We start from the raw sequence: 22761 nt of genomic DNA, 5'->3' as shown, positions 1-22761 counted from the left end.
GAAATTAGTTTTATTTAACAACTCTTTATTAGTGCATTTTCATAATTTAATCAAAATTGATGCACAATGAAGCGATGGGAAGATTTTAATCTTCAATAACGGTTTCCGAGGGTTTTTATTAAATCACCATGGACACGTTTTATCTAAACCAAGATTATTCGACATGGATAATGAGAACAACAAAACAGAACAAAAACAAAATAAAGATCACAATGCAAAATTAAGAGTTTGTCCGTGCCTGGCGCATGCATTTCGTAAAATGGATGTACCGCAGCAGGAAGTTTGCAGAGCACGTGGGTAGCATAAGAGTTAAATAAAGTGAGGCCAAGAGATATTCCAAGATCAAATCTTTTCACAAGGAAGTGCTAAATTTTCTGCTTGGAAGCGAAAACCGAACGAATTTCTCGCAGTTACAACACCTGCGTAATGCATTTAGCATGCTTCAATCATTTTTTGCTAGAATTTACGACGAGAATGTGTTTGTGTTGAAAATTGTAAGCTTTTAAGACGAGTAATCGATTCAACAACACTCAAATATTTCGTACTATTATAAAGAAGAGTAAGAAGGCTCAGATTTCTTGCTAGGGCCATAAATCGTCCTGCGTTTAGGGATAACATATTCTCAACTCCAAAGCTATTTTCGTCTATTCACAGAGCTCAAAAATTATTGTTTTTTATGCAAATATCTACTTTTGTTGAGCTTCGAAAGATGTACAGTGTACCTCAATCGTAGAAAGAGAGCTCGGCTAAGCTAGACGGGAACTTACCAACTGAAGTGAACTGTACACGTCGTGATATGTATACACGGCCATGCCTGCGTAAAGATGTCCATCAGAGTGGCTCACTAGAAGTTAAGCAGGATTTGCACGCGCGCGTTATCATAGTAACTTTAAAGATAGGTGAGGAAAATGTGATTTGAAATATTGGGCACAAGTTGGGAGTTCATGATTGAAATTTCCTGCCTCTTTCATCATTGAACATTAATGGAAATTATTGAGTTTTCTGGGCACGAATTATCTTCGGGGTTTGGGCTCGTCAAGGTACACTTGCAATTTTCGGAATTATTTTTATCAACTCTGAAGCTGGTTGTTTCAGGTGTCCCGCAGAAAGTAGTTGCAAGGAAAAACAAAGAGAGATATACTTTGTTTGATGTAAGCTGGGGCAACAGGGGTCAAAAGAAAAGAAAGAAAAGAAAGAAAAGACTTGTGTGGCTTTTGGAGGTCATACAATCCTTTTCTAGAGATCTTTTCGACTCGAAAAAAAATAAAGAATATTTTAAATTTGATCTTTGCATCTTAATGAGTATGTGTAAATAAGTGACTTAGCTCTATGGATTCTAGGCCTAACAAATTATCTGTCTATCTATCTATCTATCTATCTATCTATCTATTAGTCTATCTATCTATCTATCTATCTATCTATCAGTATAAGTACGAAGCGCTTGGAAGGCGAGTTTAACAACAACTGAGACCTTTAGAAGTTATGACCCATGTCGCTATTTAACTTTTAGTGATTCGTATTTTTAGATCAATGCCGTATATTAGCCTTTCCATCGACTCTGTTCTTCGTGGGAGAACGTCTCATTAACCACTCCATAGCAAATATCAGTGTGATTGACAGGGACACGTGCGAATATCGTTGCTACCTGGACTATAACTGCGTCAGTGTTAACTTTTATTTTGGAGAAAATGGAGCAGAAGCACACAACTGTGAACTGAATAACTCAACGGCTAAAGAGTATGATGAGGATCTGGTACAAACAGCGAACTACGTGTACCATGGAACTAAGGTACATGGACGAGCTGTTAATTAAATGTCAATCGCGCTTCTCTCTCTTTAAGCTATTCATGAGAGCTGAGGGATACTTTCATTCATTATTTGTTATTTTACATGATTTTAACCACCTGTTAGCGTCGTTACGGATCTTTTGTAGATAAGCAATTACCAAAATCAAAAATCCTTTCAGTGTCGCTACGCGATTTTCCTTTATTCTCAACTGAACACAACGATTTACACGGAGGAAAAAATCGTACTTCTTATCACACATGGTCTGAAAGGAGCTGTCGCTAATTCTCGTGGAGTGGTCGCTCGGCCCTCCGCGACACTCCTCAACCGAAAAGTTCTAACTGTCAGTGTTCGGGATTGAAGTAAATCTTTTCAACAGAATGAAGTGGGGTTATCATGGCCAAAAAAAAAAAGAAAATTGAAGAAAGAGATAACAACTCGCGATCAGGATCAAATTTTCAACAGTTTGATTAGGGCTTGTCTTGCTTTAATAGCTACCTTCGGTTTGGGCGCTCAGTGGTAAGTTTTTGTTTGCTTCTCTGGTGGCTTGCATCATACTGGTCATCCTCACCTCCGCTGGGCTGGGTTGGGCTGGGTTGGGCTTTCTCGTTGTACAGCACATTCCAGGGGGTACAAGAAGTTGAGCGTACGGTTTAGCAACTTGCCTGTTCGGATTGTTGCGGCTCTGATTTCCCCATCTGTACTTGAAATTAGTTTCTCCACAACGGCTAACTTCCAGGTACCTCGTGGCGTGTTTTCCTTCAGAAGTACAACGTCTCCTTTAATGGGTTGGGTTGAGGATTGTATCCTGGGAGCTTTTAAGTGGTTCTGAGTCCGTTCACGCAAACTCAGAACATATTCGTTGAACCGTAGGTTCCAAAACGTTTCATGATGTTTCTGAACCTTACGTCACTTGTCAAGGAATTCTTTTTGAAGAACTCAATTCGCTAAGGAAATCTGGGTCTTGCTGTCGATCTTCTTCTGCTGGGGATGGTACGCCTGTATTTGGGTTAAGGCTGAGGAAATTTCCTGGGCTGAGTGTGAATCCAGAGCTGAAGTCAGCTACTACGTAGACTAATGGCCGGGAATTGATTACTGCTTCGACTTCCTTTACAACAGTTTCCAGTGGAACTATAGTAAGACAAATCTTCCGATACTCTTTCGAAGAGACTGCTTGACAAGTCCGATAAGTCTTTCTTGGAACACCACCCATCCAGGGGGGCCAGTTCAATGATGAAGCTCCACTTTGTGCCTTCGTTGGCCAGGTAACTTTGTGTTTCAGGACTTGTCATGGGGTGTTGCCATGCTTCTTCAACAGTCGACTCTACCACTTTGAACTGGAAAGCATTGTCGGAAATTATCTCCTTCGGTTTTTCACGTGTGGCAATGAATCTTCTTAGGCAGAACAGGAATTGTTCAGCGGTCATGTCATGAACGACTTCTAAGTGAATAGCCCTAACAGCTAAACAAGTAAACAGGCACAACCAGAATTTTTGGGTTGCTGATGGCTGACTGACTTTCACATACAAGGGTTCAAGATAGTCATGTAATGTTTCAAGGTGTTTTTACAATCTTCAACTGGGACGACTTCCACAATTGCCTTTTGCACTTGGTCCTGGATTACGGCATCTTATTTCTGGAAAATTTTGTCATTTCGTGACGGTCTATTGACTTGGGATCTCAATCTTCCCATTGCCAGTTCATAATTGGTTGGTAATGGTGGAGATTCTTCTTTCCAAGGCCAGGTTACTTGGTACCCTCCGTCTTCAAAGTGGATTGTTTCGTTGAATATTTGTAAAGCTTTGTCATCTTCATTTTCTTGTACAGGCTCTCTGATTCCCAGGGTTTCAAGCTTCCAAAACTCTTCAAGTTGTGTCTTTTGTGCAGCTAATGGCTGCTTGTCATCAGACCGAGCACACAGATGTACACTGATAGGACTGGACGTGTAGGTCAGCATTGAGATGGAGCTGTCTGGTTTGTCATCACGACACTTCACTCTGCCTGTTAGGATCCATCCCAACTTGGATTCCGTGAGGTTTATTCCTGGACTGACTGCTTTCATGGCAATGTCACCAGAGAAAATATCACAGTAATAATCATTTCCTAGCAACAGTTCTATGTTGGCAGTTTCTGTAGTTGAGGGTACTGAGTCGGCAAGGGGGGTATCCTTCAGTAGGTGACTGAATTTCTGTGGGTTGAAATACGTTCGTTGTAGGTTACCGGTTATCGTGGGTACAACATTGACTCTTAAATGCAGAGATGATCCACCCGTTGTTAAAAGCCGCAGTTCAGTGATAGGAGTGTGAAACTCTCTGGGTTTTGATACACTGAATGTATACACTGTTAGTGTTTCTGATCCTGTGATTGGCAACTGGAGTTTTTCTGCTAGTTCGTTGGTGATGCAGGTCCTTTGGCTGCGAACGTGGTTTTTCTTTATTCTCAACTGAACACAACGATTTCCACAGAGGAAAAATCCTACTTCTTCTCGCACATGGTCTGAAAGGAGCGGTCTATAATCTCGTGGAGTGGTCGCTGGGCCCTCCGCGATATTGAGTGCCTTGAGGACACCCAACACTGTTCACATAAGCGAGTAATTTGTCGCATCCATTTTAGAACCATGTTCACCTGCCTTGAGTAAACAATTTATCGCTGTTCTATTAATGAAAGCACAACCACGCTTCTAACAAGAAAATTCTCGGGAGAAAAGATAGCTGGAATGGTCATTTTAAGGCATTTCTGCAAAAGGCAGTTTTATTCCATTGTTTTCAAAGCTTAAAAACAAACGCAATAATTAGATCCATCTCATGGCTCAGGGGATGCTTAGAACAGGCATAAAGATACAATTGAGCTACGACCGGGGTTCCTAAATGCTGTTCTTAGGAACGTCACTATACTCTTTAAATCCTATCTACAGGCGCCCCCTACAGATTTCTTTTATTTTCTTTTTCTTTTCCTTTTTTTGTACTCAAGTTCTAGGGGAGATGTCGGAGAATGCAGTTAAGGTATTGAGCAGTTAATTGTGACATCCCATCTCTTTTTTTTCCTTTTCATTTTTAAGAATTTTTTTGCTCATTCTCCATGCAAAAACCACGGCACCTGCCAGTCGGGATTCACAACAAAACGATATCGATGCTTATGTGCGTCTGGATTCACTGGCCACGATTGTGAAAAAGGCAAGACTTAAAATAATAAAAATTCAATTTTGTACAGTTTATTACAACACGGGGGGGGCTATTCCTTCGGACGGTTTAAGATTCAAAATCGGCTCTACTTATGAAACGAAATTTCAATTTTATTGCTCTTTCTTTAGAAAGGAACTCAACCCAGCCCCATTATGTGTTTTCAAGTTGGCATGTCACTCCAGCCTATTAAAGGCATTCCGTGCAGGGAAAAGTGGGGTTACGAATTTTCCTCTCCACAGCTCCGCATCTTTTGTTCTAACTTGCTTATTCACACACCACTGCTGACAAAAAGCATTTCACGTCATACCTCCTCTCCCCCTCCACTTCCTGCGAGCTCTATCACTTAGTATTTTGACCTTATTTAGACATCAACGAGTGTGCTACAGATACCCACAACTGCGGCAATGAAAACGTCGTTTGTCAAAATACCAAAGGATCATTCAGGTGCATTTGTAAACGTGGATTCACCGGGGATATACATAATTGCACAGGTAAAGAACATTGTAGAAACACAAGTTTTATAATCGTAATTATAAAGTACTCCAGCCATCGCATCTAAGAAACAAAAGTTTTCCCCCTACACAACTGGATTAACAAGCGGTAGAATTGGTTTTGCATTGTACATTAGCCCCTCGTTCTCCTCCTCTCCCTCCTAAAGACAACAACGATCATGGATACAATCCCTTAATTATATTTAGGGCATCAAAAACTGTGTTCTAAATTCTCACAACTGTAGTGATGATGCCAATTGCATAAATACCAAGGGATCTTACATGAACAACTACATTTCTAATTATCCTGGATTCAGATAGGATGGATATGAATGCAAAGGTAAAGTCGTACAGTGAATCTTTTCGATCGAATAAACTTTCATGGATAACATGGCAACAAGAAAAACAAGAATAGACTGGAATGAAAAGGTGGTACGTTTCGAACCCGGCAAAGACATAGAGAAAGATGCTTTTTGTCTCGTCACGAGCGTGGGAGACCGAGAAAATCGCGAGCCCGCCTGGGGAATCAAACCTCAGACCACTGAGCCACAGAGACTCTGAGGTGAGCGGAATCCATATATGACACGCGTCCTGCATACTGCTAGGATTGGCCGGGTTAATTTTTTTGCGCTTTATGTCCTGAGACGAAGTCGAGATCCATTAAAACGGAACAAAACGGGGCTAACGTCCGGCCATATTGACCAAACAAGCTTGGGCAATAAAGGATTTATAGTATGGTAAAATTTTTTCGCTTCATAAGAAACAAGAATGAATTGTCTTTCGTAAGAGTTAGGAATGGAGACCAATTTCTCTTGTAGCACGATGAACCCACAAAAGTCGTATGTGTCTTCTTTGTTTTGACTGTCTCCTCCCGCTTTTTGCGTCTACATCGCCGACAAAATTTAAAAAAAAAACACGAACTCGGTAACTTTGATTCACGCAGTATTTGTTCTTTACGGGATCACAATGGGAAAGAGGCCCATCTTGCCCGCTTTAATCGATATTATTAAGAGCCCAAGCCACTTTCATCAACACCTATCTCGGTGGAAAATTATTGCAATGGACTTGAACTCTCCTATCCGCATTTTTCACACGCCTCTAATGAGAAATTGCATAACACTTTACATCATTACCCCTCGTACCACAATAATTCTTTAGTATTTTGTCGTAGTTCTGTCGATTCTATTTCAGACATCAACGAGTGTGTTATGAATACCCACAGCTGCAGTGATATAAATGCTACTTGTAAAAATACCAATGGATCGTTCAAGTGCATTTGTAATCCTGGATTCAGCGGGGATATCGACAATTGTACAGGTAGCAACATTGTTCATAGCATGATGCATAGTCGACCAGTCTAATTTATGGTAGAAACATGCGTTTTATATTACTAATTATATGGAAATTCGAGTATCATAGTTAGGATAATTTAGCTTTTCTCCCGTCAGAACTGGATTAACATACAGCAGACTTGATTTTCCACTGCAAATTAGCAACCCCCCTTCCCCATCCCCTCCTCCTTTTGATGATAACAATCATAGGTATCGCACTTTGATTTCATTTCCCCTCCTTACTAGAGATGAAAACGATCATGGGTACAATCCATTTTATTTCATACTTTATTTCAGACATCGACGAGTGTGTTACAAATACCCACAACTGCAGCAAGAGCACCCACTGTACAAATACCGAGGGATCTTACAACTGCTCTTGTAATCCTGGATTCAGCGGGGATAGAGAAAATTGCACAGGTAATGACCATTGTTCAGAGCATGATGCCTAATCCTACCTAACCTGTGGTAGGAATTCGCGTTTTAAAATCCTAATTCTAAGGTACTTTGAGTATCAGATTTCAAATATTAAGCCTTACTTCCTGCAGGTCTGGATTAACATGCGGCAGAGTCAGTTTTCCTTTGCAAATTAGCAATACCCCTCCGCCACCTATCTCCTTCCTTTGAAGATAAAAATCATGGTTATGGTCCGTTGACTTTATTTCAGACACCGACGAGTGTGTTAAAAAAACCCACAACTGCAGCAACAACGCCAACTGTACAAACACCGAGGGATCCTACAACTGCTCTTGTAATCCTGGATACGGCGGGGATGGACATAAATGCCAAGGTATAATCCAGCAGAGCATGACATGACATGATTTAAGATAAGTACATTTTATGTCTTCTTCTTTGGGGTAAAAATCAGTTTAAGCCACCCCCATTGGTAAGATAAAGTCTGTTCACGAGCCAAATGGCCCATCAAACCTGCACTTAACTCCGCTTTCCGTAGGATGAAACGACTATGAGTACTACTACTCCCCCATGGGTAGGATGTAGGGCTACCCCGTAGGGTTACCCCCAGCCTTAAAGTCGCCGGTACCCTTTTAAACACCTGGGTGAAGAAAGTCACCATGCCAGTCAGGGTCGAGCGCACCTACCATGAGGCCACTACACCTCTCACACTGGAAGTGAGGTTAAAAGTCTCTTTTTCTTACATCACCTTGTGTTTGATTGTTTGTTTTTTTTGTTTTTTTTCAATGGAAGCCCCAATACCGATACGCTCTTCTTTGTAAATCTTCAGTACTGTAAGTGACAAGGACTGCGGATTTACTTTCAGACATTGACGAGTGTTCTCAAAACAGCCATAACTGCAGCGATATAACTGCCACTTGTAATAATACCAAAGGATCTTTCAAGTGTATTTGTAAACCAGGATTCATTGGTGACGGATACAGCTGCACAGGTACTGAACTGTATTCAGAACATGATGCTGTTCGAATCAGCGCGAAAAACCCTTTAGAACTGGCCGGATTAAAGCACTATAAATGGTAGCCTGATATGATTCGGAAGGTGTTACTCCGGTAGAATCATTGCTGAATGGATGACTGAATGATTTTGATCAACGCAGAAAACCATAAAAACTCTGAAACTCCATGCACAGCTTTAAAAGGTTTTATTCAATCCTCGTGTACTTTTGGGATAAAATTAGTGATCAGGGACTCACCTCTCTGACTTGTCTGTTTGTGAAACTAATATGAGCTTGAGCTGCAACTATGAACTTCTGAAAAGCAACATTTTTCCCTCAGCTTTTATAGTGATCCTCTCTGGTTTCAGTTTCTCATTGTTATATTTTATCTCAATATTGGATATTAGTTGTTGGTTTCATTTTAGACGTGGACGAGTGTGGTCTTGCTGAGCTCAAAACATTTGCACCAACCTGATAATTAAAAAACTGTTACTTGCATTTTGTGCTCTAATCCCAAATTGAACCCTAAAAGGCTGTTGACAACTACCGTTCCCTTCTAAATACCTATTCTATTTTAAGAATCACACAAAACTTTCTATTTTTACTGATATCGTAACTAGTCAATAGCTTGCACAGTTAGAGACATGAAAATAGCAATATAGTGACAAAAGGAAAATTTTATTAAGGTGGCTGAACACAGCTTTTGATACCCGTATTTCTTTCACCATTTTCTCTAAAACCCTTGATCTCTCTGTCGCCAAAACTGGCACCAAGCAAGTTAACAACACAAACTTTGTTTTCTTGATAGTTAAGCTGACGTATGAGCCGTTGTCATGGCGACATGAATAAACATAAACAGGCCTCTAAAATCGGTTTTCTTCATTTGTAGAAAATCTTGTCATTAGTTTTTATTTATAATTTACGTGCGACGAGCTTGTAATGATACTTACAAGTTCACACCATCTTGCTAACAATTTTACAAGGGGATCTTTAACTATCCCTTGTTGAAGGCTCACTCAATTATCTAGAATTTCCTTCCTTAAAAATCATTTTTTTTCGATAATCCGGTTAGTTATTTCCTAAAGTATTTTAGCGCGAAATTTCGTTAAATTCAATTTTACAAGGGGATCTTTAACTATCCCTTGTTGAAGGCTCACTCAATTATCTAGAATTTCCTTCCTTAAAAATCATTTTTTTTCGATAATCCGGTTAGTTATTTCCTAAAGTATTTTAGCGCGAAATTTCGTTAAATTCTAATGAGTGTTTCTTAAGAAATATACATATTTCCGAGAAAGCAATTTTCTATTCAATCGCTATTTTTTACTTACTACGCATGCGCTGCATTTAACTGGATTCTCTCGCTAAGGACGAAAAAGCTGAGGGTGCTTTGCACCGTTAACTTTTCTAACATGTCTTTGTAAAAAAAGATTAAAGCCCTCAATACACTGCGCCAACTATAGAGAAAAATAGCACAGATAGTGCGGATACGTGTTAAGTAAATAAAACGACCACTCTATTGACCGCATGTTTTTTTTTTTTTGCAATCCTTGCGCGCGCGCTGAATTGCATTAGCAAAAGCGCAAGCGAAAACTGTGTTCAGCCACCTTAAAGTCTCCTTCCCTCTTAGCACCCCACCCCTCCTACCAGCGTTGCAGCCGTGTTAAAATTATTAAAATCATGGGCACGGCCTGTTGATTCTATTTAAGACATCGACGAGTGTGCCGAAAATATCCACAATTGTAGCAAGAACAACGCCACTTGTAGCAACAGCAAGGGATCGTTCAACTGTTCTTGTAATCCTGGTTTCAGAGGTAATGGATACAACTGCAGAGGTATGTCACATTATTCAGTGCACGAGATTTTTTGGACGTAAACTTGCCAACTCCCCGGCTAAGAAACGAAAGCCTTGTCGGAGATTCGATATTGTGGTATCTAAGAAAAGAAGACGAGCTCAATTTTGTATCTGTTTTTGTTTTTTGTTTTTTAACTATTTTTCACTGTTTCTGTATTGTTATTATTATTGGTATTATTACTATCATCATTATCATCATCATTATCATCATTATTATTATTATTATTATTATTATTATTATTATCATTTGCTACACTTTAAGCACGTAAACTTATCAACCTCCCTGCATAAAAAGCAAAAAACTTGACGGAGGTGTGATATTGTGATATCAAGGAAAAGAGTGGGAGCTAATTTTTTTTTCCTTTTTCCTTTTTGTTTTTGTTTTTTTGTTTTTTGTTTTTCCCTCTTTCCATATTTTTATTACTATTATTGGTATTATTACTATCATCATTATCATCATCATTGTCATCATTATGATTATTATTATTATTATTATTATTATTATCATCATTTGCTACACTTTAAGCACGTAAACTTATCAACCTCCCTGCATAAAAAGCAAAAAACTTGACGGAGATGTGATATTGTGGTATCAAGGAAAAGAGTGGGAGCTAATTTTTTTTTCCTTTTTCCTTTTTGTTTTTGTTTTTTGTTTTTTGTTTTTCCCTCTTTCTATATTTTTATTACTATTAGTGTAATTATCATTATTACTATTATTATAATTACTATTATTTCCGTTATTATTATCACTATCAACAGGACCCTTATCATTTTTAACCATATAGTGAACCCTTAGTTTGCTTTAGCTCTATATGAAAGTTTAAAATGAATGCAAATTTATGGATTGTTGTGAGGCACTATTGAATTGTAACGGTTTTTTTCTTCATTATCATTAACATAACTCTTATTATCATTCTTCTTATTACTATTATTACTATTATTATCAATATTATTATTATTGTTATTGCTTTGTCATTTCTTTTGACAGTCCGCTGATCTCTTTTCAGACATTAACGAGTGTTTTCAAAACCACAATTGTAGCGAGAACGCCAACTGCACAAACACCGAGGGATCTTACGACTGCTCTTGTAATCCTGGATTCAGCGGGGATGGACATCGATGCGAAGGTAAAATCCTGCAGAACGCGATCTCATTAAACACATAGAGTCCATCGGTATTCCTTAATCCTTAAGAATGCCACGGACTGGTATATTGCTTTCCGATTGAAAACTCATGTACTGAGTTCCTGAGAGGCCGTGGCTTAAGAAAACTACAATTTATGGCTTTGTCAGAAATAGTTTGAGCCCAGCCTCCATTGCATTATATTTGAGAGTGACGTTAGATTTCTTATCTTATCAGTCCCTCTTAATTGTTATTCTTTATCAGCATAATTGATATGGAATGCTGATTAATTTCAGACATTGACGAGTGTTTTCAAAACAGCCGTAACTGCAACAATGTAACTGCCACTTGTAACAATACAAAGGGATCATTTAAGTGCATTTGTAAAAAAGGATTCCGTGGTGACGGACACAAATGCACAGGTACTAAATAGTATTCAGAACATGATACTTTGTCATATCAGCGCAAAAAACCTACAGAGCTGGTCCTGACAAGGCTACCTTAAATGGGAACCCGATATTATTTACAATATTATGCTCTTTTATTGAATCGCTCGTAGTGCCCGTGGGCGAGATGAAGAGAATCCTATGTTCTCCTTGGCTACCCGAGTAGACAAAATGGGCCCATCTTGCTCGCTCGGGACTGCCCGCATTGATCCCGCGCAAGAAAAAACTTGAATTAAACCTAAATTCGTAATTCTTGGACAATGTCGGCAATTGAATGCAAAAAGAGGCAGAAGATAGTCAAAACAAATAAAATAGGAACGACTCTCGTGTCTCTGTTGTGCTACAAACACAGTTGGCTTTCTTTCCCAACTATTGTTATTATTATTAGTAATAGTACTATGATTATTATCATTATCATTATCATTATTATTATTATTATCATTAATATTATTGTTATTTTATTATCGACATCATCATCATTATCATCATTTTTAACTATGATAATAGTTTATCGCTATTTTACCCGTAAACTATTATTTTGCTTTAGCTAATGCAAGCTTAAAATGACTGCAAATCTTGGTATTATTGTGTGGTAGTATTTGAGTTTTAACAGAGGATTTTTTTCATCATAATCATTATTATTGGTAGCACAAATGTCCGGATGCCCAGAGTAAAGGTTAAAAGCTTAGGCTGGGCGGCAAATCGTAACCAGCCACAGCATCGACTGAAACTTATGACAACAATTACACAAGAATGTACGCAAAAAAAGAAAAGCAAGCAACCACCACAAAAGAAAAAGAAAACCTGATTAAAAATGATTTGATAAGAGTGACATAGAAATATATAAATAACTATTGTAAGAAATAGACAACTTATTGAAGAGAAATGTTTCGGCTTGCTTATGCAATTTTTTATTCAATCAAAACAAGTAGATGAGTAAAATATTTACAGTATGATGTAATACAAACGAGGGTACTAATTAAAACGTGACAGCATAGTTAGTAGAGGGGACTGGTTAGGAAACGCGGCAAACTTCGGTCGGATAGGTTATTGTTCGATTTTATCGAGGTCACGTGACAGTGACCCTGCACACATAAATCCACAATGGCACCGCGGGCTTGTTTCGACAGTCACGTAGCGTTTAAGTATTTGGATTTTCTCCGTGATCGAGCGACATCTTACCTTCAAAATATAGCTAAAAACATTAATCAAGTCAGTGGACATAATGCCAGGTGAAAATTGTTCAGTATTTGGCTGTGGAACGCGTAGGAGAAGTAAAGGAATCTGGAAGCTACCGGCGCCGCGAAACGCAGAATACAAGAAGTGGCGAGAAGACTGGCTGAAAATAAATAAGTTACTCTATGTTAGATACTTTAACCATATAGCCTTTATACTCATTTTTGTCTATAAAATAATCATTAATGAGCAACATTTAACATGTTGCAGGTTGTGGCTACCAAATTAATCTTTTGTAATAAATTACTTATTGACAAATTGTTGCAGGCTCTTAATTCTAACTATATCTGCCTTTCTTGTTCTTTGCTGGCTCTACAAATTTCCTTTCGTAGTGTTTTTGTCTTCATTTGTTTACATTGAATTTTTTGTCTCTGTATAACATATTTGGCCGGTGAAAAGCACCGTACAGTAACATATAAATGAATAATACTTTTGCAATGCTGTTATCTTCCACTATGTCTGAGCATTGTCAATCTTCAGCTGGAGACTTCCTGAGGTCAGAATCCTAAAATTATGATCTATTCTATTAAAAATTGTTTGAGCTTGTTTAGAATTAACCCAAAGTCCACCTCGGTTTAAAGATGAAATTAGTTTTTGACTCCCTGCAACATGCAAATCTTCTGCTTTGCCAGCTTTCAGTATTGAAGCTGTTTGTTCAGTATGTGCTGTGGGATTATATACATTGTTCACCTTGCTATAAAGCTTGTGCAGAACATATCCTCCAGTATATTGTAACCCTGCCATATCTCTGTCACACAGTTTAGTAGGGATATTGGGATTTGGTGATTCATCTTTCTGTTTGCTGTAAGCTATCAAACAATCAGCCACTTTGGTACTAAGCAATGTTGCCGTATTACTTGACAACCCCACAAAAATCTTTGTTGAATTGAGGTCTATTCTTGAATAGTACTTCGAGTAGAATTGTTCTGCATTCCCAGTTTTAACCAAACGGATATACATGGATTCTACTTCTTAGAAGTCCATATTTTCTTCATCCGAGTTCGTATATCTTCGTAGCTCTTCTTTTACGCTTTGAGGGTAGATTTTTCTTTCAATTATTTTATCTCGTGCTTTCATTGATAACGCTTCGAAGTCTTCACCAGTGAATTTGGCTTCTTGAGTCGGTTGATTTCGCCGCGCTTGTTCCTCCTTATGCTTTATTGTCTTATGTCTTTTTAATCCAGCCTTAGTCTTGCATTTCTTTTGGCACAACTAGCAAACAATTCCCTCTTCGTATTGAACCTAAAAATCGAAAGACTTTCAGTAAAAAAATATGTTGTTGTACTACGACCGATGCCGTTGCTAAAGGCATCAATAACTACAAAGTTTTTGGGCGAAAATAACGTTTTAAAGGCTTCTAAAAGACTTACAGAGTCAGCTGCTTCGACAAAGGGCTCTTGTATTCTTCCTCGTTTTCCAAAGTTTCTAATATGGCATCAAAATCGTCGCCGAAGAAAATTAAGTCGTTCATGTCCTTCATATTGTTTTGGTTCTGTGCAGGGTCATTGGTCACGTGACGTTCCAGCGAAGCTCAGGGGACAGACAATAGGCCGGCCCTTTGAAGTTTGCCGCGCGTCCTAACCAGTCCCCTCTACTAACTATGGTGACAGCAAACATCAAAGGTGTGAACTAAAGCGCTAGAGAAGTGTTATAATGCTGTAATAGTTTGTTAAGTTCAGGTTTGGTCTTATTTATATAAAAACCTTCTTTGAGTTATAAATCAATTGAGTTGTTAGCAGAATCCAGACTACTAAAGCGAGAAAGGGAGTATTTGTTCTTATAAGAAGGAGATGTGTTGAAATGCTTAAAGATATGAGAGTTCTTATCGCTTTCCGTGTGCTCCTTTATCCTAGTAGAGAAGTGGCGACTAGTTTCGCCAATATAACGGGATTTACAACCCGCACAAGAAAATTGGTAAACTACCATGGATTTTAGAGCATTTGAGTACATGTTCAGTGTTAAGGATCGTACTCCTGATGCCCTAAAATCCATGGTAGTTTGCCAATTTCTTTGTGCGGGTTGTACAACTGTGCTTGTAAATCCTGGATTCAAAGCTTTTTTATTGAACAAATTAAGTTCCTTGTTACCTTTATCTGCTTCCTAATGGCTCTTTAGCAGCAGTCGACTTCTCTGTTATGGAATTTTGGAATGGTGTAAATCAAAACGGCTTAAAGATACACTTCAATCAGTTGCAGCATCATTGTTTAATATATCAGAAGGCGAAATTTACAAAGGCGGGTTAACTTTAATGACCTGTTACTCTTTACTGAATGGTATAACAAGAGCCCTGAAACGGAGACGGGCCCTAGAATACTTACTGTTATTTTACTTTTATAATGCCCTCAATAAAAGACGAGCTTGCGATACTGTATTTTTAGCATTATGTGTTACAGCCTTCCTTCTCCGACTCACCTCTTCCTCCATTCTCAGTTCGTTCCCGTTGTTGATTGGACGAACGTTAATTTTTCAGTGAAATTATATTGTTATTACTCGTAATTGGCTACTTGTAAAATCAGTACGATTTTTATTCACTTTCCCTTCTTCAACCCGTGTTACTCGTTATTACGATCATGATACAGTTTTTTTGATTCAGTTGTAAACATTAAAGAGTGCGCTCAAAGTTCCCAAAAGTGTAGCAATGAAAATGCCATTTGCAATAACACCATGAGATGGTCCATTTGGTCCTGTGATCTTGGATGTTACAGAGATGGACACAATTAACGAGCTTATTATCTCCACAGCCCCCCATTTTTTGTTCTAACCTCACGCACCACTGCTGACGAATAGTATTTCCCATCGTATTTCCCCCCTCCTTCCTGCGACATCTGTCATTCAGTATTTTGACCAAAGGTCTATTGACTTTATTTTAGACATCGACGAGTGTGCTATAGATACCCACAACTGCAGCAATGAAAACGTCACTTGCCAAAATACGAATGGATCGTTCTTGTGCATTTGTAAACGTGGATTCATCGGGGATATACATAATTGCACAGGTAATGAACTTTGTGTTCGAGCAGGATGCTACTTCCTAATTAACCCTTTAGAAGAAACACATGTCCTATTATCCTGATCATTATGCACTCCGATTATCACATGCAATATATAAACTTTTTCACCTACACAACTGGATTAGCAGGGGGTAGAGTTTGTTTCGTATTGTACATTAGCTCCTCGCTCCCCTCCCATCCTTCCCAGAGACAACAAAGATCATGGGTGTGATCCATTGATTTTATTTCAGACATCGACGAGTGTAGTCTAAACTCCCACAACTGTAGCGAGAATTCCAATTGCACAAATACCGAGGGATCTTACAACTGCTCTTGTAATAATCCTGGATTCAGATGGGATGGACATGAATGCAAAGGTATAATACTGGAGAGCATGATCTTATTGATCAGATAAAATTTCGTGGGTAACATGGTAACAAGAAAAACAAGAATAAATTAGAATTAAAAGGGTTTCCCCTCAGTAAAGAGATATAAAAAATATGTTTTTCGTCTCGGCTCGAGCGTGGGACAAAGAAAAGAATTGTGAGTCCTCTTGAGGAATCGGACCTCAGACCAATAAGCCGCAGAGACTCTATGGTGAGCGAAGTTCATATATGACACGCGTCTAGCATACTGGATCGGCCGGGATCGGCTGGATCAATTTTTGCGTTTTTATAGACCGATACGAAGTCGAGAGACTCCGGTGGTTTTTAGGTTGGAAACCCATGCAGCTTTCAGTCGCTTTTCATTGTTCTTCTTTATCAGCATAATTGATATGGACTGCTGATTAAATTTCAGACATTGACGAGTATTCTCAAAACAGCCACAACTGCGGCAATATAACTACCACTTGTAATAATACCAGGGGATCATTCGAGTGCATTTGTAGACCAGGATTCATTGGTGACAGATACAACTGCACAGGTACTGAACAGTATTCAGAACATGATGCTTTGTCGTACCAGCGCGGAAAAACTATAGAAGTGGCTGAAACAAAGGCATCATAAATGGAAAGCTGATATTATTCGGAAGGGGATACTATTTTAAGATATAGCTTAGACACAACGATTGTTCTGATTGGTCAAAAATCTATTGTTTATTTGCCTGTATACCCATAGAAAAATTAAACAATGTGCTGACCTGTCAAATGGCGCCACGCGAGGCGAATTCCCAGATTTTCATTTACCAAAAGCCTTTGGCTTTGAGGACACGATGAAATTTTTAGGACAGCTCTTTTTTACCATACTGTCAAAGTTAAAGTCGCATTGCCCTCACTTCCCTATCGTTGCACTCTATCACGATCATGGATGCCATTGTTGGTTTAATTTCAGACGTTGACGAATGCGCTAAAAATGTCCACAACTGCACTCATGGAAACTCCACTTGCCAGAATATCAAGGGATCATTCAAGTGCATTTGCAAATCTGGATTCCACGAAGATGGACGGAACTGCATAGGTGAAAATATATATGTGATTTAGAACATGATATATTGCTATAATAGCGCGTACATCAGTTAGATCTCTAAGATCTTTTTTCGAGAGCTGCAACGTACATTTTGGACTTAACGGCAAAACTCTTTTAACGCGAGGTATTCCTCCGAATTGCGCTCAAATATCAGATTCTGCATTTACTTTTACCATCAAACTAGATTGACTAAGATCAAATTAAAATTTGCCTTGAAACAATATAATATCTCCCTCCCCCATTCCTCATCCAAACCCTTTAAGCCCCTCCTCTATCCAGCCAACGCCACAGCCGCGTTAGAAATAATACGATTATGAGTCTGGTCTGTTGATGTCCTATGAGACATCCACGAGGGCGCAGAAAATATCCTCAGTTGTAGCGAGGACAACGCTACTTGTGAAAATAGCAAGGGATTTTTTAGCTGCTTTTGTAATCCTGGACTCAGAGGTGAAGGATACAACTGCACGGATAATGAAAATAATTTCGAGCGTCATGTTTTGCAATATCAAGGGGTAAGTGAAACTACTAATCTTCCCGCATAAAGACAGTAAACTTAATGTTGAAACTACATTGTGGTATCAAATTAAAAAAAGACGAGCTCTATTGTTGTCGTTTTTTTGTTTATTTGTCTATTGTTTTTCTTTATATTTTTTTATTATCCTGGGTAAAACTATGCGTTGGCGACTCCTTCTAATGATTTTGTCTATTATCGCTTTGGTTACACATATTTGGATTAACTGGCGTTACTCTTTGCATTATTTGTGTATAGTGCACTTATACTGAAACCTTTCCCCCCTGCCACGTCATTTCTTTTGACTGTCGTTTGATATCGTTTCAGACATCGACGAGTGTTCTGAGAATATCCACAATTGTAGCAGGGGCAATGCCACCTGTACAAATACCAAGGGATCGTTCAACTGTTCTTGTAATCCTGGATACATTGGGGATGGAAACCACTGCCGAGGTAGAATCCTGGAGAGGACGACCTTATTTGATAAATAGATCTTTAAACTAAACACCTATCAGAAATAAATAAATATATGGATAAATGAATAGCTCTTTAAATTCATCCTTCTACCCCCCCCCCCCCCCTTTCCCCTTTTAATTCTGTATTTCAATCATTGCATGGGTTACGTCGGTTGGACATGGACGAGGGTGCTCAGAATATCTGAAACTCTCAATACTCAATACAAATGATATTTGACAATTAAGAAATGGTAAACACCATAGGAGATTGCTAAGCACGAAAGAAGCCTAACAGTCTCGCGAGGCGATGGCCGAGAGCGACTCTAGCTTCTTGAGTAAACCTCCCAAGTGCATCCATAAGCGTACACTATTGTTATTACCACACTATTACCACAGTGTACACTATTGAGTTATGAATACACGCGGGAGGTTGCTAAGCACGAAAGAAGCCTAATCGTCGTGCGAGGTGATAGCCGAGAGCGACTCTAGCTTCTTCAGCAAACCTCCCAGGTGCATCCATGACTCAATAGTGTACACTCTGGTGTTCACCATTTGTTCTATAATATAAAATTGTTACATTGTAGCAAAAGAGCTTTCTTTTATTAAACAAATCTTACGCGGCCATAAAAGAAGCGCGCGTGGAAAAGTAGCCTTTGCATTTGCTCACGTCAGCAGTGTACACCCATACGCAAATGGTGGACGCTGAGTTGACCAATCAGAGAGTGCACTTTGCTTTGATTACGTCAAAAATAAAGATCGAGTTTCCCACAATAATGACAGTGACATGTGAGGATTATCTGGCGACGACAGTATTTCTTAGTTGAGATAAAGAATAATAAGGAATATTTATGGCCAGGGATAGCAAATGAAACTTTTTCAGAAATATTTAAAAAAAAAGATAAAAAAAGAACCGAAATATTGTTGATGATTAAAGAAAGTAATTATTAAACTCTTTGTTCAGATCGAAAATAGAGAGTAGAAATCCGGAACCAAGACACATTGAAGGAGTTTGAATTTTCTTCGCGAAATTTTATTTCAGTTAATTTTTCCTAGTTCCTAAGGATTGTGCCGAACTATACAGAGCTGGACAACGTCTCGATGGAATTTTTCAAATTGATCCTGACGGTGCAGGTGCCTTTGATGTTTTTTGTGACCAAACGATGGACGGAGGGGGATGGATAGTATTCCAAAGAAAACTTCGCGGCTCCTACAACTTCAACAAAGATTGGAATGCCTATAAAAATGGCTTTGGAAATCTATCTGAAAATTTTTGGCTCGGGCTGGACAAAATACACCGCTTGACAAATAGAAGCCAACACCAACTTTACATTTACCAGCATTGGTCCCATGAGTCCCATCACTTCACTGCATCCAATTCATTTCATTCCTTTAAAGTACGTGGTAAGGAGACAAAGTACACGTTGGAATTGAGTGAGGCAGGTAATGATGAGCTGTTTGTGTCTGTAAATCGTGATTGGTTTTGATTGACGCATAGGCATTAAATAATATAGCCCATGTCAAAGCAATAAATACCTGAGAATTCATCACGTGCGAAGTGGCAATTCTGAATATTTTCTGTAAAACAGAAAAAAGGAAAGCCCATCGTGTATGTAATGTTATTCTACTTAATCGTTGCGATCTTTATCCAATAGGATTTGCAAACGCCTCTTTTCATTGAGGATGTCAAAAAAGAAAATAATAATAATAAAAAGAAACGATGACAATGAAAAAAAAAATTGGAAAATAGAGCTCGTCATCTTTTCTTCGGTGTTGCAATATCAGAGAACTGCCAAGTCCATCACAGACGGGTTTGTAGATTTACGCGTTCTGTGATATTGTAAAATTTCGCGCTCTAAAGAACTTCTTTTACCTGTACACTTGTCTCTCCTCTAAACTCAGGATTACAAGAGCAGTTGTGAGATCCCTCGGGTTTTGAGCTCGCTGCAATTGCGTTTTTGTTTTTCTTTTTTTTTAACACACCCGTCGACGTCTGAGATAAATTTTGTTTCATTACGTTTATCATCTGTTTGCTTCCTCTTTGGCGTTTTCAATCGACGCTCGCGATAAATGAAACCGTATTAAAATGCTTGCTAAATCGACTTTAGAAAAATAGACTGGGCTAAAAACAGCTTTAGGGTTTGACATGAAAACGAACTGCGAGTTCGCAGACGCCTTGCTATACATAATTTTGGAGAAAAGTCGAATAGAAAGTTCCTCGGCTCGGTGCCTGAGTCTTGAACGCAAGACGAAGAAACGTTCCCCAGCAACTCTCGGTAATTTTAAAGGCTTCTTGCTTACTTAAAACTTTGAATTTTCTTCGCGAGATTTTATTTCAGTTCATTTATCCTAGTTCCTAAGGACTGTGCCTAACTATACAGAACTAGACAACGTCTCGATGGAATTTTGAGTCATATAACCAATATTATTGCAGTGTAAAGCCTTGGTCGTTTAACAGGGTTTTCTCCCGCTTGCATCTAATACCACTCTCTATCAATATCATTGCGAGTGTTTTTGATGATAAAAATTAAAGATACTGTAGGAGGCAGTTAATTCAAGGATTTTTTTTCTTTCATCTCAGAAAATCACAATATTGTTTTCGTTCGCGGGGGTGTTACTCATCGATCCAGCCGCCGATGCTTACGTATGACAGATAATTGAGTTTTATCAATCAGACATAAGCTTTAACTTTTCTCACGATTCTTGTTTCCTAACCCAGATCACAAAAAAAAGAAAAAAAAAAAAAAAAAAAGGACATCGAAGAGATTTACAGTGTTGGGTTTTTACCTGAGCTCGATAGTTTTTTGTCCATTCCAAAGATGGTAGTTAAGGGAAAGATGCTGCGTATAAACTGCAAGATCACTTCGACTAATAATGACAGCTTTTACATGTGGGTAAGTGAAAGTGAATGACAAATGCGGATTTGTTTCCGAGAGGAACCCATAGATCTCCCTCATTTGAAGATCGATGATCAACAGTCAGAGCATGTAACCTCACATAGAGTACTTGGGCCGGTGATCTAGAATAATTTGAAATGGAACAATCACATCGAATCTATTGTCATCAAGGCTTCTAAGCGACCTCATATACTCCCAGTACTTCGTTGAGGGAGCGTTGAGATTAATGATTTAATTAATATCTATATCGCCCTGATATGATCTTCACTTGAATATTGATCTGTAGTATGGGACGACGCTCTACCCTCCTACCTTTCTCGAGAGTTAGAACGTATACAGAAACGTGCCCTCAAAATCATAGCATTACGTATTCCTACTCAGAAGCCCTTCAATTCCTAAACTTAAGAATATTGAGGAGAGACGTAGTGAACTCTGTTTTAAAACTCTTCAAAAGATCTGAAGACGAGGACCTCTCATTAAACATCTCCCAATGGCGAGACAGCGCATGCACCACTATCAAACGAGATGCGCTAACAAATAGGCATTAACTGAATGCAGTACTGAAAGATTGCGCCGAAGTTCTTTGCGAAGTATTAGTTTAGCTTTCATCAACGAATATATTTTAAGACTATATACCCACACATGTATTTTAGCTTGTATAAGTATAAATTCATTTATAATATCAATATATAATATATATTGTAACTCAGTGCCTCATTGATTAGCAGTATGTAATCTTAATGGATCGTTTGGATCCTGCCCTATTGATTAGCAGAATGTGATCTTAATGGATCGTTTGGACCCAAACGATCCATTAAGATCACCAATCACTTCACGTGCACATCCGCCAATGTAATCTATTGCATAACTTGCACTTATTGCTAAAAGATATACATCGGTAAGACAAGCAGAAGAGTAGGTGACCGTTTCCGAGAACACCTTCGCGACGTGAAAAGGAGTGACAAGGACACATCGAAACCAGTCGCTAGACAGTTTGATTTACCTAATCATTCTAAGCAACATATGGCAATCTGTGGTCTTTCCTTACACTTATGTAGCACGAAAAGTCGTAAAAATCTTGAACAAAAGCTCATCTTTCAAACCGGCAGTCTAGATCCCACAGGGATCAACGGACGCTTTTCATTCCACTAATTCATTGGTGTTTTTCTCGTTGCCATGTTCCCACAAATAATGTAGCCCAATTTTCTGCCTTTAAAAGCACACACAACCCACAATTCCTCTTTTCGCTCCGACGAAGGGCTAACGCTCGAAACGTCAGCTTTTGTAATCGTTACGGCGGCCTATTTACCATTTCAACTTTGTTGATATATCCAAATTATTTCGTTACCCCCACCGAAGCAGCCCCAAACAGTTTCCTTAGAAACTATCAGTCTTTATTCATTTGTAATTTGTATAGTTGTACATTTCAAACCACAATGGTGGAATTAAACTTCTTTTATTATTATTATTATTATTATTATTATTATTATTATTATTATTATTATTATTATTATTATTTTTATTATTAAATTCCACGTTGGATTCCCTTTAAAAACTCGTTTGTAGGATTCCCGTACAACGAGGTAAAAATG

The 22761-nt window shown here is 38.6% G+C and overlaps 1 protein-coding gene, 1 long non-coding RNA gene and 1 pseudogene across 2 annotated transcripts in view; 1 reads left to right on the top strand and 2 right to left on the bottom strand.

Annotated features, from left to right (window-relative positions):
• Positions 1–796: 796 nt before the first annotated feature.
• Positions 797–22761, top strand: part of LOC111347678 (uncharacterized) — a 724620-nt gene continuing 702655 nt past the window's right edge. The window contains exons 1-14 of the mRNA XM_088749324.1: positions 797–899; positions 1527–1789; positions 4844–4958; positions 7087–7209; positions 7457–7579; positions 8069–8194; positions 9904–10029; positions 11057–11176; positions 11468–11593; positions 15724–15849; positions 16095–16220; positions 16642–16767; positions 17175–17300; positions 18148–18273. Coding sequence (XP_088605450.1) covers positions 797–899; positions 1527–1789; positions 4844–4958; positions 7087–7209; positions 7457–7579; positions 8069–8194; positions 9904–10029; positions 11057–11176; positions 11468–11593; positions 15724–15849; positions 16095–16220; positions 16642–16767; positions 17175–17300; positions 18148–18273 — 1855 coding nt within the window. The remainder of the gene's footprint in view (positions 900–1526; positions 1790–4843; positions 4959–7086; positions 7210–7456; positions 7580–8068; positions 8195–9903; positions 10030–11056; positions 11177–11467; positions 11594–15723; positions 15850–16094; positions 16221–16641; positions 16768–17174; positions 17301–18147; positions 18274–22761) is intronic.
• LOC148737671 (uncharacterized) lies at positions 2702–3212 on the bottom strand (annotated as a pseudogene).
• On the bottom strand, positions 12958–14444 carry LOC111347675 (uncharacterized). Its single transcript, XR_002696545.2, has 2 exons — positions 14224–14444; positions 12958–14095 (listed from the first exon to the last, which is right to left on the bottom strand). It is a non-coding gene; the product is annotated as an uncharacterized LOC111347675 (long non-coding RNA).

This window comes from Stylophora pistillata, chromosome 2 (assembly GCF_964205215.1).
Source record: "Stylophora pistillata chromosome 2, jaStyPist1.2, whole genome shotgun sequence".
NCBI classification, from domain to species: Eukaryota; Metazoa; Cnidaria; class Anthozoa; order Scleractinia; family Pocilloporidae; genus Stylophora; species Stylophora pistillata.
The sequence above is the reverse complement of the archived record's forward strand: the minus strand, read 5'-3'. Positions and strand labels throughout refer to the sequence as shown.